The sequence below is a fragment of the Leptopilina heterotoma genome, unplaced genomic scaffold (assembly GCF_015476425.1).
Source record: "Leptopilina heterotoma isolate Lh14 unplaced genomic scaffold, ASM1547642v1 Lhet_232, whole genome shotgun sequence".
NCBI lineage: Eukaryota > Metazoa > Arthropoda > Insecta > Hymenoptera > Figitidae > Leptopilina > Leptopilina heterotoma.
The window spans coordinates 1,528,523-1,547,273 of NW_025110949.1; the positions used below are offsets into that span (position 1 = coordinate 1,528,523).

Consider the following 18,751-nt stretch of genomic DNA (forward strand, 5'->3'; position numbering starts at 1 on the left):
TTAAATTGTATTTATTTATTACTAGTAAATAGTTGTAAAATTTGTTGAAGTCGAGTATTCAGGTGTGTGAAGTAAAATTGAATTTTTGTAGCAATTAGAAGACAGTTGAAGACAAAAGATTAATCAATTAGTTTGATGGACGTATTGGTCATGATGCCTTAATTAATTTCTTCACTTGACTAACGGCACTTGCTATGGGAAACTTGTATAGTCAGGGTCAGTTTCCCTTTCTGGTCCTTTGAAATTCATTAACCAAGGGAGACAGGTGATACTTCGCTTTTAGAGCTCAATATGGAAACAGGGCACAGTAACGACCTTCCTACCCGCAGTTATTAGCTAATGGAAGTAAAATCAGTCTAAGCCTCATCCTCCCCTCTCTGAAGATCCCAAGTGCGAACAAATCGCAAATATTCTTATCAGACGCATTTATTATCATCAACAAAATTTCAATTTTAGAGAAAAGTATCAAATCAACAGACTTTTTTTTCAATTTAAAATTATTTTTCATTTCCCTCATTTACGCATAAACAAGTACATAACTTGTTTATATTTAGGTGCGTGAAATAAATAGATTTCGTTGGCAAGATAACTGAATAGCTCGCTGAATAGTAAACTATTTCAATTTTCTTTTTCTTTTTAAGGGAAAAGGAGGGGAAAAAATCGTTTGCGGAAATGTACCTGTGCTACCTGATATCGTTCTTTGGATTAGATCGTCGACGCATTCGATACTCAACACCGAACCCATCTTTTCCCGACAAATCGAATAGCCGTGCACAATAGAGCGAAGCCTTATCAGGTCGTTACAGGAAGAGAGAGAGTATTGGATCCTATCTTTTTGATACTATATACCGATCTTATTTTCTAGACCTTTAATTCTATAAAGTGTCTTCTATAAAATATTCCATTACGTCGAGAGAAATTCCATCAGGCATTCTACCGTGGGATTTTTTTTTATTTTGCGTAACCCCGGGCTGAAAAATTGTGAAAATTGTCGAGAGGGCAAAAAAGAAGAAAATTTAAACATTATCTGCTTTTTTCAAAAAAGTGTAAAGTGCACAAGATAGTATTTTTAAAAAAAACTTTAAATTTTTAATAAAGCAATTAAAATTTAAAATTAAGAAATTAAGAAAAAGAATTGATGTAAATTTTATTTCCTTTATGAAAATTGAGAATTATAGAAAAATATTACGAGAATATATATTTTAGCAGAATGTTGGACGCAGTAAAATTATTGTTGAAAAGAAGATGTAGATACATGTTGTACATATATACATATATAAATGTATATGGGTTTATATTTGAAGCAAGTTTCCCTTGTGAGGTGTGCGAGTAACGATTGCCATGTCGCAAAAGTCGTTTGTTGCCCGACGACGTCACGAAGGGAAACTACCGCACCATACCCACGAAACTAAGAGGAGGAGGCTTTCGTCGATCCTCCTTACTTTTACGAGCGTCGAGGAGAGGTGGGTGGGTGGATTACGAATAGCGCGCGAGAATCCTGATTAGTCGAATCGTCATTAAGAAAGCTCCCTTAGCGCCACGTCGAATTACGGTGGTTGTGCACCATCTTCCCTATATATCTATCTCTGCCGTATTCTGCCTGGCACTAAATTTCCCTTGAATCCGAGAATATCCTCCTGTCGTAAACTGAACGTCGAATTCCAACCTTAAAAGTTAATCTTGCTCCATTTAAAACACCGTGTGTATATATATATACGAGAATCGTCTAAATGGCATTTGGGGCCCGAAGGGGGGAGTGAGAATCACGAGTCAACTATCATGAAAGATCAAATGTTATCAATTTTTCAACTTTTCGAAATTTCTGAGTTTTTACTTTTTTTGATATAATAGACAAATAGGCGAGGAAGAAATTATTCTTCCCACCCACGTTAAAAAACTATTAAACCTGTTACCAACTCCAATCAGTTTAAGTTTTTTTATCATCTATAAGAATTTTTAAATTTCAATTTATTTTCTTAACTTTACACAGAAAAAAATTCTTATAGATGATAAAAAACTATTAAACTGGTACCAACTCCAATAGTCAACAAGTTTTTTCTATTATTAAAAATCTGTTGATAAATTTTATGAAAATTGTAAATATTTAAAAACATTGAATTGCGAAAAACTTTTTAAAATAATTGAAATGTTGAAAAGAATTTGCAAAAACTCCGATAGGAGTTTAACTGTTTTTTATCATCTATAAGAATTTTTTTACGTATAAAATATTAATAAAATTAATTGAAAGTTACTTTTATTAAAAATAGAATAAATTTCATTTTTACTTGTAATGAATTGAAAATATTGGAATTATAATAAAGCAACTTTAATTAAGGTTTTATTAAAAGTTAAAATAATAAAATCAAATTATTAATAATTTCATCAAGCTTACGAATTCATTTTAAAATATATTTTGTAATTAAATTTAAATGTAATGAAACTCAATGAAATGTAAAATTAAATTGAAAACTGTTTAATAAATCAAAAAATTAAATTTCGGAATCGAAGAGCCCTTGCACCCGGAAAAGTAATCCTTTTTATGGATTTCAGCATATTCAGATTCATATATATAGTCGGTAATAATATGACTGCGTGTGAAAAAAAGTTTTCAAGTTTAACAGCTATTTTCAACTCTAGAGTGCTTTTCTTTGTGGTAATTCAGCCTTCACATTGACGCAAAAAATTATTTTAGGAGAAATAGGGGACGGAAAATTAAAAAATAGGGGACTTTTAGGGGACCATAAAAATTGGTTAAATAAAGATAAAAATATTATTTATTTATACAGGGTTGCCACAAAAATTTAACTTTATTTTTCCCTGATTTCCAAACACAACTTTCACTTATATTTTTCCCTGACACTAAAGAATATTCTGATTCACTCTAAAAATTATTAGATACTCAAAGAATAATATTTTATTAAATTTATTTACAAATTTCTTCAAAAGTCAAATTATTCGAAAACATCAAGTTTTATTTAAAATAAATATTTAATCATTTTTTTATTGGAATTAAGATGTTCAAAAATTTAAAATTCAAACCTTTTTGAAATTAAACAATTTAAAAATAATTAAAGATGCCCGACTGACAAAATCATTAGTTTATTATTATAAGAATATTGTTACTGTAATTTCTTCAAAATTATTTGTATCATTTCAATTCAATTAACATTTTCTAGAATCTTTAACTAAAATTCTACTTTAAATCAATAACATCAATTATTATTATTCAATTAAACTTTTTCAAAAAAATTAATTCTACAGAATTGTTAGTTAAAAGTACGAAAAACAATAATTTAATTCTATCAGAAATCAATTATTTAAATACAAAAATAAATAATTTTGAATGTTTCTTAAAATTTAATTTTTACGAAGAATTGTATTAACAACTTTTGAAAATATTTAATTTCTTTTAAGGAATTTAATTAAATTTTTAATGAAATTTATTATATTAAAGAATTTTATAATAATTTTTGAAAATAATTGAAAACTTTTTGAAGAATTTTATTAAATTTTTTAAAAATAATTGAATTCTTTAGAAGAATTTAAATAATAATTTTTGAAACTAATTGAATTCATGAAAAGAATTTTATTAAAATTTTTGAAAATAATTGACTTCTTGAGAAAAATTTAAAAAAAATTTTTAACAATAATTAAATTCTTGAGAAGAATTTCTCTATCTACTTATAAAGATAATTTAATTCTTGACAAGAATTTTTAAAAAATTGTGAAAATAATTTAATTTCTGCCAAATATTTTATTAGTTTTCAAAAGAATTGAATTCTTCTGATGAATATTGATATTTATCAAAATAATTGAATTTTAAAAAGAATTTTATTAAAATTCCTTAGAATAATTGATTTTATGAGAAGAATTTATGCGATTTTGTTGTTTATCAAGATAATTGAATTCTTTTGCAAAATTATTTAAAAATTTTAAAAATAATTGATTTTCTGCCACGAATGAAATGTTATTTATGAAAATATTTGAATTATTGCATCGAATTTTATTGTTCTATTGAATAATTGAATGTTTCTTTTGTTTAATAATTCATTTTTTTGGGAAATTTTATTAAAATAGTTTATTGAAAATCATTGAAGTAAGAAAAATTTTTGAAAGTAATTGAAATTTTGCCATGATGTTTATTAAAATTTTTGAAAATAATTGAATTCTTGTGATGAATATTGTTATTTACGAAAATAATTGAATTTTGCAATGAATTTTATATTAAAATTCCTCAAAATAATTGAATTTTGTCGAAGAATTTTGCTATTTATTTATAAAGATAATTGAAATGTTGACAACAATTTTTTTTTTTTTGATTTTTTAAAAATAATTGAATTTCTGCGAAGAATTTTAATAATTATTTAAATAATTGAAATTTACTTAAGTTTTAATAAAAATTTTAATAATAATTGCATTTTTCAAGGAATTTATTTAAAATTGTATTAAAAATATTTGAAATTATACTATGAAAATAATTGAATTCGTAAATGAAATTTTATTATTTATAAAAATAATTGAATCTTTTCGTAGAATTGTATTAACAAGTTTTGTCAATAATTAAATCTGTTGATAAATTTTATGAAAATAGTAAATATTGAAAATTATTAAATTGCGAAAAACTTTAGAAAGTAATTGAAATGTTGCAAAGAATTTTATTTAAATTTTTGAAAATAATTGAATTTTTGGCGAAAAATTTTGCTATTTATAAAAATAATTGAATTCTTGACGAGATATTCATAAAAATTTATAAAAATAATTGAATTCGTGCAATTTTATTAAATTTTGTTTTAATAATTGAAACTTTGCCAAGAATTTAATTAAAATTTTTTTGAATTCTTGAGAAGAATTTTGATATTTATGAAAATAATTGAATTTTGGAGAAGAATTTAATTAAAAATCCTTAAAATAATTGATTTTATGGGGAGAATTTTGTTGATTATCAAGATAATTGAATTCTTTTGCAGAATTACTTAAAAATTATTGAAAATAATTGATTTCCTGCGACGAAACTCGCACGAAAATAGGGGAAATTTTCAAAATAGAGTAAGTTTAGGGGCCAAAATTAAAAAGGGAGACTTTTAGGGAAATAGGGGACAGACTGTGAAGCCTGGGTAATTTCTCTCTTTCTCTCTTAAAATTTCGCATAAACGTGGAAAACTTCTTGTTATCACACATTACATATATAAAACAGGCCTTTATAAGAAAAGAATAGTGCACACACTATTTGACATCGACATTAAGTATTGTTGTATATATATATAATATATAAAAGCGTTCATCGCGCATGCAATGCATTCATGCTTGTTCTCCCAGAAACAAAGGTACATATCCAATGTTGCGTCCCTCTCGCAAGCGAATTATAATGAATAGTGCGTATGTAGAGTAGTAGCCACCCCTCTATTGTTCTCCGCGTAAAAATTCCCCCCCTTCACCTGACTCTACTTCTCCATATGAGAGAAAGAGATAAATGTTTGTGCAATGTTACGGGAGAAAGAGCTTCGGGCGCCATCAAAACGGGACCTCCCGTGAGATCTAACGAGGCAATAAGCCCCATGAATTTACCGTTATTTTATTTTAATTTTTTTTTCTACTTTCGCCTTTTTTTAGCCATTAAAAAAATGAAGCTAATTACAATTTTTAGCCCCTGATATTGCGCCCTGTTTGTGCCACGGCCGAATCGTGTGTTTCGTTCAAGAATGACAATTTATGTACTTTCGGACATTTTTGAATGCCACAAAAATTTAATTTTCTTTTCCCTGATTTCCAGACAAAATAGAAAAATGATGCAAATTATTTCCTTATGACAAATTGAGAAGTTTGTACAAAAAATAATCAATTTTTATTAAAGAACTAATTATTATAGGTAGAATATTAGAAGATTTGAATAAATAATATATCACATTCTACATAAATTTATAAATTTGTATAAACCGAAACATAAATATATATATTTCACCCCTTTCGAATCTATGTAGCCTGAACATTGGTAGAACCCTGTTATTCAGTGAATCTACACTGAAAACGGAATCCCGTATTCATCATGTGCTTATTCATCGTCAGAAGTCAAACATTTGACGTTTCACGATCGACAAACGAGGTGTCTAGATACTCTCAAAACATCAGCAAATCTAACCCTCTGTATTTTTATGATTGCTAGTCATAGTTTGATCGATGGAAAACTTTTCGATATTGAAATATTGTTCGTGAAGCGTTACTTTCTCGTGTTTTTTCCTCTAAACAATAAATTAAAAAGGAAAAACAAATTTTTTTAAAATAGCTATAATCTGTTTAAATTTGAATTCATTAAAAAAAAGTTAGTTATTTAAATATTGGCTGACTTTTTTGCTTCAGAAATTTATAAACAATGCCATTGTATTGTTAGTGAATAAATAACTGCAAAAATAGTCAAATTTGACTAATTGAATTACCAAAAAGTTTGACGAGAAAAATTTCCAAATTATTAGCATCATTAAATATGAATAATATTGTTATTAACAGTATTATTAATTATCATATATTTATTAATTTATATAACTAATACTAATTATAAAATATTAGATGTGAAAATATTCTCAGTATTTTAATATAGAAACAATTTAATATTTAATATAATTAATTATTATTTTTAATATAATTAATATACTTTAATGAAAAGAAAATTTATACTATAAATATAATATCTACACATTGTACATATGGTCGTATATATTTTAAATTTGCTATTGAGATGATTTCTATTTGAGATCACACAGCCAATTTCGTGAAATCAGTTATTGCCTGGTGCTCTATTATTGATATCAAATTGCCACGCTTGAATATCGATCGTCACCTAAACAAACCTGTTGTGTTCATTCGACTCGTGCAGCTGACACGAGCACTCCATTGCATCTGTAAGGGACAAATTAGAACCGGAGACCCTCATGAAATTGGTGAACTTGAGCAGCAAACAAGGCGTGCTCAATTATTATCATTCACATTCTTGCTCAAGAATGTCGCAATACACTTTCATTGGAATGCGCTCTCTCTCTCTCTCTCACTCTCTTTTATTTAAAAAATACTCCTCGAAATTATTCCCTAGTATCACGGATGTGTAATCATATTTGTAAAACTAAAGTTATACCATAACGTTGATTCAACGAAAAAATTTTCTCTAAAAAGTTTAGGATACAAATTTTTCCTGTTTATTTTTAACCCATAGTAAACCTTCTAACATTTTACTTAAAACTATACGTAAATTAGATTTTTCATAACTATAAAACATGAAGAAATCGATAACTCCGAGTTCGGAGTGATTCGACTCGAAGTCATCGATTTCTTCATGTTTTATAATAATTTAAGATGACCGAGTGATAAAATCAATTCAATTACTATTTTCTAGAATTTGTAACTAAAATTCATCTTTAAATCGATTATCAATATTAATTTTTAATAATTTTCGAAAAAGTTCTTTGACAATTTTTAAATTCATTTGTTTACAATATTCAATTTTACGAAATTTCAATCATTCGTAAATTCTTCAATTAAATATATATTAGAAAATAAAAACTTCAAATAATATTAAAAAAAATCCTCAATCAAACTTTCTCAAAAAAAAAAAATTACTTCCACTTGTTAATTAAAAGTATGAAAAATTCAGATTTTCAAAGATTTTGATCTGAAACCTTTTCAAAATTCAATTATACTTCTAAAAATTTACGCTCTAATGCCTTTAATATTCAATTATTATGTAAAATTTTAACTGAAATTTATTTTTAAATCCATGTTTATGAGAAAATTCTACTAGAATTCAATTATTTAAAAACAAAAAACAACAATTTATTGAATAATTGCATGTTTCTTAAAATTTAATTATCATAAAGAGTTGTATCAATAAATTTTTAAATAATTGAATTTTTTTGACGAATTTTAATAAAATTTTTAAGAATAATTACATTCTTTCGAGGAATTTGATTAAAATTGTATTAAAAATAATTGAAATTCTGCAATGAGTTTTATTATTTATTAAAATAATTAAATTACTAATATAAGAGTTTTATTATTTACCAAAATAATTGAATTCCTGTAAAAATTTTATTATTTATTTTTATTATTTATTTATGACGAGAATTTTTAAATTACATCGAGAAATTTTATTAAAAAATTAAAAATAATTGAAATTTGACAAAGAATTTTAGTTAAATTTTTTTTTTGATAATTGAATTCTTGTGAAGAATTTTATTTTTAAAAAGAATTAAATTCTTGGGAAGAATTTTGTTAATATTTCTTAAATAATTAAATTGCTTCGAAGAATTTTATTCTTTACGAAAATAATTGGATTGTTTCGAAGATTTTTACAAACATCTTTGACAATTATTATTTTCCTAGGAAGAATGTTATATTTAACAAAAAAAAAATTGTATTTTATGATGAATTTTGTTATAATTTTTAAAATTTATAAAGCATTTTATCAACATTTTTAAAAAAATTTAATTTTCGAGAATTTTATTAAATTTTTTTTAAATAATTGAATTTCCATAAAAAATGTATTATTTGTGAAAATAATTGAATTGTATAGAAAAATTTATTAAAATTTTGTTTTAATAATTGAATTCTTTTAGAAAATTGTATTAAAATAGTAGATATTAAAAATAATTGAATGAGGAAAATTTTTGAAAATAATTGAAATTTTGAAAATAATCGAAACTTTGACAAGAATTTTATTAAATTTGTTAAAAAATAATTGAATTTCGGAGAAGAATTTTATTATTTATAAAGATAATTGTAATTTTGCGCAAGAATTTTATAAAAATTTTTGAACAATCCCTGTAAAAATTTTATTATTTTTGAAAATAATTGAATTTCTGAAATGAGTTTTATTATTTACCAAAGAAATTTGAATCTCTGTAAAAATTTTATTTTTTGAAAATAATTGAATTTCGGAGAAAAATTTAATTATTTCTAAAGATAATTCAAATTTTGTCGAGAATTTCTAAAAACTTTTGAACATAATTGAATTTCTGTGAAGAATTTTATTACTTTTGAAAAGAATTGAATTACTGCAATGGATTTTATTATTTATCAAAATAATTGAATTCCTAATAAGAATTTTATTATTTACCAAAATAATTGAATCACAGTAAAAATTTTATTATTTATGAAAATAAATAATATAATAATCATTATGAATGATTGTGAAGAAATTTACAAAAAAAAATTTGTAAATAATGAAATTCCTGTGAAATTTTTATTATTTTTTGAAAATAATTAAAGGTTTGTGTAGAATTTTATTAAATTTTTTTTAAATAATTAAATTCTTTTGGAATATTTTATTAAAATAGTAGATACCTACCTATTAAAAATCATTAAATTTTGAGGAAAATTTTTGAAAATAATTTAATTTCTGAGAAGAATTTAATTATTTCTAAAGATAATTGAAATTTTGACGAGTATTTTTAAAAAATGTTAAACATAATTGAATTTCTGCGAAAAATTTTATTACTTTTGAAAATAATTGAATGACTGCAATGAGTTTTATTATTTATCAAAATAATTGAATTTCTAATAAGAATTTTATTATTTACCAAAATAATTGAATCCCTGTAAAAATTTTATTATTATTAAAAATAATTGAATTTCGGAGAGGAATTTAATTATTTCTAAAGATAATTGAAATTTTGACAAGAATTTTTAAAAATTTTTGATCATAATTGAAAATTAAGTTTTAATTAAAATTACAGACAAAAATTTAAATTCGAAACTATAATCGAGAACTTAACTAGTAATAATCTTGAGCCAATTTTGATCTTAATACTCGCGACAATAGTTGTCAATATTGATTAATTGTGCAGCTAATTGTCAGCCTTTGTTAATTTCCCACTCGTCGAGAGAATAATTGTTACGGAAAATCTACAGAATTTCACTTTACTTTTTTCCACTTTTCTAATTACTCAAATTAAAAAATATCGCAAGAGTCGTCTACTAATAAAAATGATTAAAGAGAAAAAAAGATAATTTGATAAGTGTTTTTGCACATTAGTCGAGGATATAGAATTATATGTATATATGCACCTAGTGAAAAGAGGTGTTAAAGAGGTCGGTAAATACCTCAGTAGGTAAAGTACGTGTTGAGGTGCACTTGAATGAAAGCATGTGTACTTAGAACTCTTATCTTGCGCTTGGTAAAAGTTTAAAGTTCGTAGAAAGTCGAATTAAAACACATATATATATAATTATATATATATACAATAATAAAATACATCGAATTTCATATTTTATGAAAACTATTTCAATTCGAATTTAGAGAACATAAAAAAAACAAATTTAATTAAAAAAATTCCCGAAAAAAAAATTTGTAAAGTAAACTAAAATTCAAAGGTCTTAAATAAATTATTCTATAGTTTTGAATTTAGTACCAAAAAAAAATTCTTAAATTAATTTTTATATTGGTACAAAAACCTGTTCGGTCTGCCTAAAAACTTCTGCTAATACTGATAACAAAACAAACAATAAAAGAGTGACTAAAAATGTCCGGCAAAAAATATTACTGCATTCAATTTGATCTGACTGTAAGTGACTAACTTTATTAATACTAAAATTTGTCAAATTAAAATTTTGAGGGAAGGGACAGAAAATCTGACAGTAATGGACTTTTACTACTAGTTCAAAAATTTATTGCCATTTTGTTTGAATGAAACTGACATTTACTACTATTGTAGTATTACTAAAATTTATCGACTTCAAATTTTCAGGAAAAATTACTAGACAGTCTGACTATACCCGTCTCTCTTATTACTGGAAGAAAAATTATTAGTCTGACAGAAAATGACACTTACTATACTAGTACAAAAATATCGCGACTGAAATAAAGAAAATATATGGGAAACCAATAGCACAAGATTGAAGCACATTATTTTTATTATTTATAAAAATAATTAAATCTTTGCATACAATTTTATTAAAAAAAAACAACAAAAATTTTAATTTAGAAAATTTTTAAATTCTATTATTTTTAAAATTGATAATTTTATTTAAAAAAAGGCAGTAAAAAGTTAGCCGCGCGCTTTAACGCGTGAATTGTTGCTTTGAAAAAGATTAATAGCAAGTACAGGGCTCGGATCGTCTTTGAGACTCAAAAAAAGTCGCTTTAGTCGCATAAATTTACAACAAAAGTCACGAAAAGTCGCATAAAATTTACGAAAAAGTCGAAAAAAAGTCGCATGAAATCTTAGAATAAAACGACAAAAAGAAACCACAAAATTGTAAAAAAAATCACATTTCTCGACAACAGATACATTAATATCAAACAATCCGGAATGAAACTTAAAAAAATGTAATAAAAATATAAAATTCATAGCAAAATTTTAATTAAGTATTTTCAACATTTTTTTAAAAAACTCTCTTTAAAATGTCAATTATTTTTATAAATGAAATTCTTCTCCGAAATTCAATTATTTAAAATAAATTTTAATAAAATTCTTCTCTGAAATTCAATTATTTTCAAAAGTAATAAAATTCTTCGCAGAAATTCAATTATTTTTAAAAATAACAAATTTTTTTACAGAAATTCAATTCTTTTTAAACATTTTAATAAACTTTTTCCCAATAATTCAATTATTTTCATAAATAAAATTCTTAGAAGTTCAATTATTTTAAAAAATTTTCATAAAATTCAATTATTTTCAAAAGTAATAAAATTCTTCTTCGAAATTAAAATATTTTCAAAATTTTTTATAAAATTCTTGCAGCAAAATTTCAATTATCTTTAGAAATAATTTAATTCTTCTCCAAAATTCAATTATTTTCAAAAATAACAAAAGGTTTTATAGAAATTCAATTCTTTTTAAACATTTTAATAAACTTTTTCCCAATAATTTAATTATTTTCATGAATAAAATTCTTAGGAATTCAATTATTTTCAAAAATTTTTATAAGATTCAATTATTTTCAAAAGTAATAAAATTCTTCTCTAAAATTCAAATATTTTCAAAAATAACAAAAGTTCTTACAGAAATTCAATTCTTTTTAAACATTTTAATGAACTTTTTCCCAATAATTTAATTATTTTCTTGAATAAAATTCTTAGGAATTCAATTATTTTCAAAAATTTTAATAATATTCAATTATTTTCAAAAGTAATAAAATTCTTCTCCAAAATTCAATTATTTTCAAAAATAACAAAAGTTCTTACAGAAATTCAATTCTTTTTAAACATTTTAATAAACTTTTTCCCAATAATTCACTTATTTTCATAAATAAAATTCTTAGGAATTCAATTATTTTCAAAATTTTTTATAAAATTCTTGCGACAAAATTTCAATTATCTTTAGAAATAATTTAATTCTTCTCCAAAATTCAATTATTTTCAAAATTTTCTTTAAATTTCTCGTCAAAATTATCATTATCTTCATTAATAATAAAATTCATCCTGGAAATTTAATTATTTTTAAAAGTTTTGCTAAATTCTTTGCAAAATTGAATTATCTTCAAAAGTAAGAAAATTCTTGACAGAAATTAAATTATTTAAAAAATTTTTTAAAATTTTTTCTCCAAATTTCAATTATGTTTATAAATATCAAAATTCTTCTGCTATAATTCAATTACTTTTAAACATTTTTAAAAAAATTTGTTCAAAATTTCAATTATCTTTGAGAGTAATAAAATTTTTCTCTTAAATTCAATTATTTGCAAAAATTTTAATAAAATTCTTGTCAAAATTTAAATTATTTTTATAAATAATAAGATTCATCCTAGAAATTCAATTTTTAAAAAAAATTTTTTTTTTCTCGTCAAAATTTTAATTATCTTTATAAATAATAAAATTCATCCTGGAAATTTAATTATTTTTAAAAGTTCTGATAAAATTCTTTGCAAAATTCAAAATATCTTCAAAAGTGAAAAAATTCTTGGCTGAAATTAAATTATTTTCAAAATTTTTTTTTTTAAATTCTCCTCAAAATTTCAATTATCTTAGTAAATATCAAAATTCTTCGGCAAAATTCAATTACTTAGTAATGTTTTATAAATTTCTTCCCAATAATTAAATTACTTTCATAAAAAAAAGATTAAAAAATTTTTTTTATAGTCTTATAATATAAAATAATGATTTTAACACTCAATCCTCTTTAATTATTATAAAACATGAAGACATCGATTGCTCCGTGTCGAAGACTCGGAGTGATCGATTTCTTCATGTTTTATAAAAATTTTTTAATAAGTTGTTTAATTTCAAAAAGATTTGAATTTGAATCTTTTGAAAAATTTTCATTCCTATGGAAAAATAATAATTAAATATATTTATTTAAAAAAGAAGTTATTGATGTTTTCGAAAAATTTGAAAGAAATTTGTAAATAAATGTAAGAGAACATTTTTTTGACTCAAACTTTTTCCTTTTATATTTCGAAAAAAAATTTTAAATTTCAGTCGCATTTTACTAAAAAAAAAAATTTCGAAAAAGTCGATTAGTCGCATTTTTTCACAAAAAAGTCGAAAAAAGTTACATTTCCTTAGAAATGAAAATTAATTTAATTTTTAGAAAATGTAAGTCGCACAATCCGAGCCCTGCAAGTAAATTATCTGAAAAAAAAACAAAAACACGTGAATTTTAATGAGACCGAAAAAATTCTAGAACAAGTGAATAAATACAACATTCGAGATAATACGAACAGAGACAATATAATATTGTACGTATCACGTGAGAGAGTCTTTTGGCATGTGCTCAAAAATTGTTTCAAGAATCGCGGGTGGGAAACGAGAAAGGGAAATAGAGAGAGAGAGAGAGAGAGAGAGAGAGAGAGAGAGAGAAAGAGAAAGAGAGAGATAGAGAGAGGCGAACTTTCCGTATGTGATATGGGCTTGGCCGAAATAAAGTATAATAGAAAAGAGGTGTATATAAGATAGCGGACGCGCGTCGTAAAATTATGTCGCTCGATAACTCTAGGAATAATTGTAAACAAGAGCGTAAACCGAGCGTGATACTGTAATTAATGCTAATGGCAACCAAATGTATATGCGCGCGTGCGCTCGCTTTTATGCGCATGAATCATATGTATTCCGTGTAAACTCCAACTTTCCATCTGCTAAATTTATAACCCCGAGTCTAGTTACGCTGACCTTTTGAAAATAACCATACATCTCTTGAAAACATTCTCAGAGCAAGAGAGAGAGAGAGAGATATTTGTCAAAAATCCGATTAGCATTATTCGCCAGGAGCGAATATTTGTCATTTATAAGAATTGTGGGAAAAACCAAAAAATTCGATTATCTTGTTTACAGAACAAAGAGCATTGTTTTTCCAAATAAATTTTTTTTTTTTTTGTTCTTGTTTTGTTTTTGGTGAAAATAAGTTTTTGTTGGATAACGTTTCTGTATCAACGTGCCAATGACAATTGTCGATGAGTGCCATTCTTTTACGATCAAGTACGCTTGGTTATCCACAGTCATCGTATATTTTCCAAGCAAGCCTTTATTGCTTTATCGATTCTTTCGTTCTTTTTATTCTAACTGTATCCATTAAAACCCCAATGTGTGTCGATACGATTCAATAAAAAGAATGTCGATCGATTTGATCACCGCACGATTCACGATTGTGTATATATAGGTAGAGCGTCCACTTGAATTCAACATCAGAAAAGTTAAAAAGCAATTTATGCTCTCGCACATAGTTCTTTATATTTGTTTTTGAAAAAAAATAGTTTCATCATATTTATTGATATTACAGAGTCAATAGACGCACTTTTAAAATTTTCAAGAGTTTTATCAGTTTTAAAATTCTAAAATTTTTATTTTCTTTCGCCTTTCCATTTGGGAATTATTTTGAGTCTGAAAAAATTATAACCGGTTCTTTGATCGGGACTCTCGTAAAGCCCCAAATATTGGTTTCGACAGTTCGAAAAAACACTGTCACCAAAAAAAAAAAAAATGATAGAATATAGAAAAACAAAAATAAGGAAAAAGAGAGAGAAAAAAGAGAAAAGAAGAAAAGAGGGAAAGAAAAACAGAGAGAGAGGGAGAGAAAAGAGGAAAAAACGAATACAAAAGAAAGAATGAAAAAAGAAGAAAAGAAAAAATAATACTTTGTAGAAATCAATTTTTCCAAAGACAGAAAAAAAGGCCAGTGAAATGAACTTGTCAACGGTCGGTGCGCCTCTTCTTTTTCTTTCTTTTTTTTGAATCCAAGGATAAAATCGAGATTAAAACTAACCTGCTACTGTGAGGGTTGCATTTCTGCTCGCGACGCTGCCAACTTGATTCTTGGCGACGCACCAGTAAACACCACCGTCCTGCTCCTTTTTCCCGTGCATCACCCTCAGGAAGAAGAGCGATCCCGTCGGAAGCAGAACTCTGTGCGATTTGGCATCACCCGGTGATGTTGGAACGGGTTCGCCATCCTTGTACCACTCTATCACAGGCTCCGGTTTACCCTCGGCTTTACAGTTGAGAGTTACCGGCTCGTTCTTGGCCACTATTATATCCGACGGATGCTCCGTTATCCTCGGCGATCTTTGTTGTGCTGAAACAAAAATCAATTCGCGATTAGAACATTTCGACAGTTCCACTTTTTTTACAATTATTACATTTTTCACTTTTCTTCCGCAATTTACTTTCTAAGTTTCTATTTTAGTATTTTCTAATCCAGCGAACTTTTTTTAAACTCAATAATGTCAATTTTTGATATTGAAAAAATTGTAACATCTGTATATTTGCTAAAGAAATAAATAAACGAATTCTAGCTAGTTTAATAATAAAAATAATAGTGTAAAACGAATAATAAATTTATAAAGTTAATAAATATTTAATGTATAGGTTATATGTAAACAATGGAAATGATGATGGACAGGGACATTTATTATTAATTTTTTTTTCCAATTATTCAAATATTTATTTATTATATCTGTGGTTGTATGTTTAGAGCGAAGCGGCGAGATCGCTCGGCCAATTATGAAACATTTATTGGTCTCTCTATGAACTGCAAAGGGAATAGACTTAATACAAGTCCTGTACGTCACGAGTTTCACGCTGCTTGCAAAACGATTGGAAATTCGTGCTTCTCGTGCTCAATCTCGTCGAACCCTGAGCGTCGAGATGCCCAGAAGATACAGTAATAATTTCCTGTCATCAGGCTACGCGCTTTCAATCTAACGGGTACTTCCCAAGACAGAAATTACATTATTGTGCCGACATTCACCGCGATGCCAAGGTGCCGCGCCTGTATTATTGCCAGTATTGACCCAGTATTCAACCGGTACTGTGTGTACTCTACCGATTTTTAACGAATTTTTTTTAACTAATATTGAACCAATTTTTAACGAATGGTTCAATCAATTTTAAACAGATGTTGAACGAATTTCGAACCTGACTTTTCCAGGTTTTCCAAATTAAAAAACGAAATTTTTTCAGGTTTTTAATACGAAAATTATTCGAAAATATCAATAAATTCATTTTTAAATAAATATTAATTATTAAATCATTATTATTTTTTTATATAGCAATTAAAATTTTCAAAAATTTCAAATTCAATAACTGATAAGAAATATTATTATAAAACATGAAGATATCGATCACTCCGAGTCTTCGACTCGAAGTGATCGCTTTCTTCATGTTTTATAATAATTAAAACTTGCTACTTTGTTACTGTAACTTCTTCAACAATTATTTTCATCATATTCATTTCTAGAATTTTCAACTCAAATTCTTTCTTTCTTTGAGAATTTTCAAATTCTTTTTTTTACAATTTAATTTTATGAAATTTCGATTATTCTGACATTCCTCAATTAAATGTATTAGAAATTAAAAACCTTTGAATAATTTTTAAAAAATTCCATTAAATTTTTTGAAAAAACTTAATTCTACACAATTCTTAAATAAAAGTATATAAAGTTCAAATTATCAAAGATTTTAATTTGAAAATTGAATTATTTCTTAAAATCTACGCTATAATGCTTTCAATATTCACTAAAATTTTAACTGAAATTCATTTTTAAATCAATATTTATTAGAAAATTCTACGAGAATTCAATTATTTAACTGTAAAAATAAATATTTTATTAAATAATTAAATATTTCTTAAAATTGAATTTTCATACAGAATTTTATCAACAAAATTTTTAAATAATTTAATTCTCTTGACTTAATAAAATTTTTAAGAATAATTTTTATTATTCGAGAAATTTGATGAAAATTGTATTAAAAATAATTGAAATTCTGCCAAGAATTTTATTATAATTTTTAAAAATAATTGAATTTCGGAGAGGAATTTTACTTTTTTTAAAGATAATTGAAATATAAACGAGAATTTTTGTAAATTTTTTAACATAATTAGATTCATGCGAAGAATTAGAATACTTTTAAAAATAATTGAATTCCTGAGATAAATTTTATTAAAATTTCTTTTTAAATAATTGAATTCTTTTGTAAAATTTTGTTTAACTAGTAGACATTGAAAATAATTGAATTTTGACTAATTTTTGAAATTTATTAAATTTCTTCGAAGAATTTTATGAAAATTATTTTGAACAAAATTTTATTGTTACAAAGAATTTCATTATCTATTAAAATAATTCAATTTTTTGAAGAAATTTAACTAAAAATGTATTAAAAATAATAGTTAAATTGTAATAAATAAATGGTAGCAAAAGTTTTTAAAATAATTGAATGTCTTTACTGAATTTTAATAAAATTTTTAAGAATAATTACATTTCTCAGGAAATTTGTTGAAAATTGTATTAAAAATAATTGAAATTCTGCCAAGAATTTAATTATAATTTTTGAAAATAATTGAATTTCGGAGAGGAATTTTATTTTTTATAAAGAAAATTGAAATTTTCAAGAGAATTTTTAAATTACATCGAAAAATTTCATTAAAAAATTGAAAATAATTGAAATCTGACAAAGAATTTTAGTTAAACTTTTTTTTTGATAATTGAATTCTTATGAAAAATTTAATTTTTAATAAGAATTAAATTCTTGGGAAGAATTTTATTAAAATTTCTTAAATAATTGAATTGCTTCAAAGAATTTTATTTTTTACGAAAATAATTGAACTGTTTCGAAGATTTTTACAAACATTTTTGACAATAATTATTTTCCTAGGAAGAATGTTATATTTCAAAAAAAAAATTGTATTCTGTGATCAATTTTGTTATAATTTTTAAAATTTATAAAGCATTTTATCAAAATTAAAAAAAAATTTAATTCTCGGGAATTTTATTCATTTTTTTTTAATTATTGAATTTCTATAAAAAATGTATTATTTGTGAAAATAATTGAATTCTTAAGAAGAATTGTATTAAAAATAATTGAATTGTATAGGAAAATTTATTAAAATTTTGTTTAAATAATTGAATTGTTTAAAAAAATTGTATTAAAATAGTAGATATTAAAAATCATTGAATTGAGGAAAATTTTTAAAAATAATTAAAATTCTGCTAAGAATTTTGTTATAATTTCTAAAAATAATTGAATTTCGGAGAGGAATTTTATTTTTTATAAAGATAATTGAAATTTTGACGAGAATTTTTGTAAATTTTTGAACATAATTAGATTTCTGAGAAGAATTAGAATACTTTTAAAAATAATTGAATTTTTAAGACGAATTTTATTAAAATTTCTTTTTAAATAATTGAATTCTTTTGTGAAATTTTATTTAAATAGTCGACATTTAAAAAATAATTGAATTTTGACAAATTTTTGAAATATATTAAATTTCTTCGAAGAATTTTATAAAAATTATTTTGAAAAAAATTTTATTGTTACAAAGAATTTCATTATTAA

General features: G+C 24.2%; 1 protein-coding gene across 2 annotated transcripts in view; it reads right to left on the reverse strand.

The window, feature by feature from the left end:
* The window catches only part of LOC122502531 (roundabout homolog 1-like), a 510,500-nt gene that overhangs the window by 315,117 nt on the left and 176,632 nt on the right, over positions 1–18,751 (reverse strand). For both annotated transcript variants that reach the window (XM_043612639.1, XM_043612640.1), the window contains exon 2: positions 15,183–15,491. In XM_043612639.1, coding sequence (XP_043468574.1) covers positions 15,183–15,491 — 309 coding nt within the window. The remainder of the gene's footprint in view (positions 1–15,182; positions 15,492–18,751) is intronic.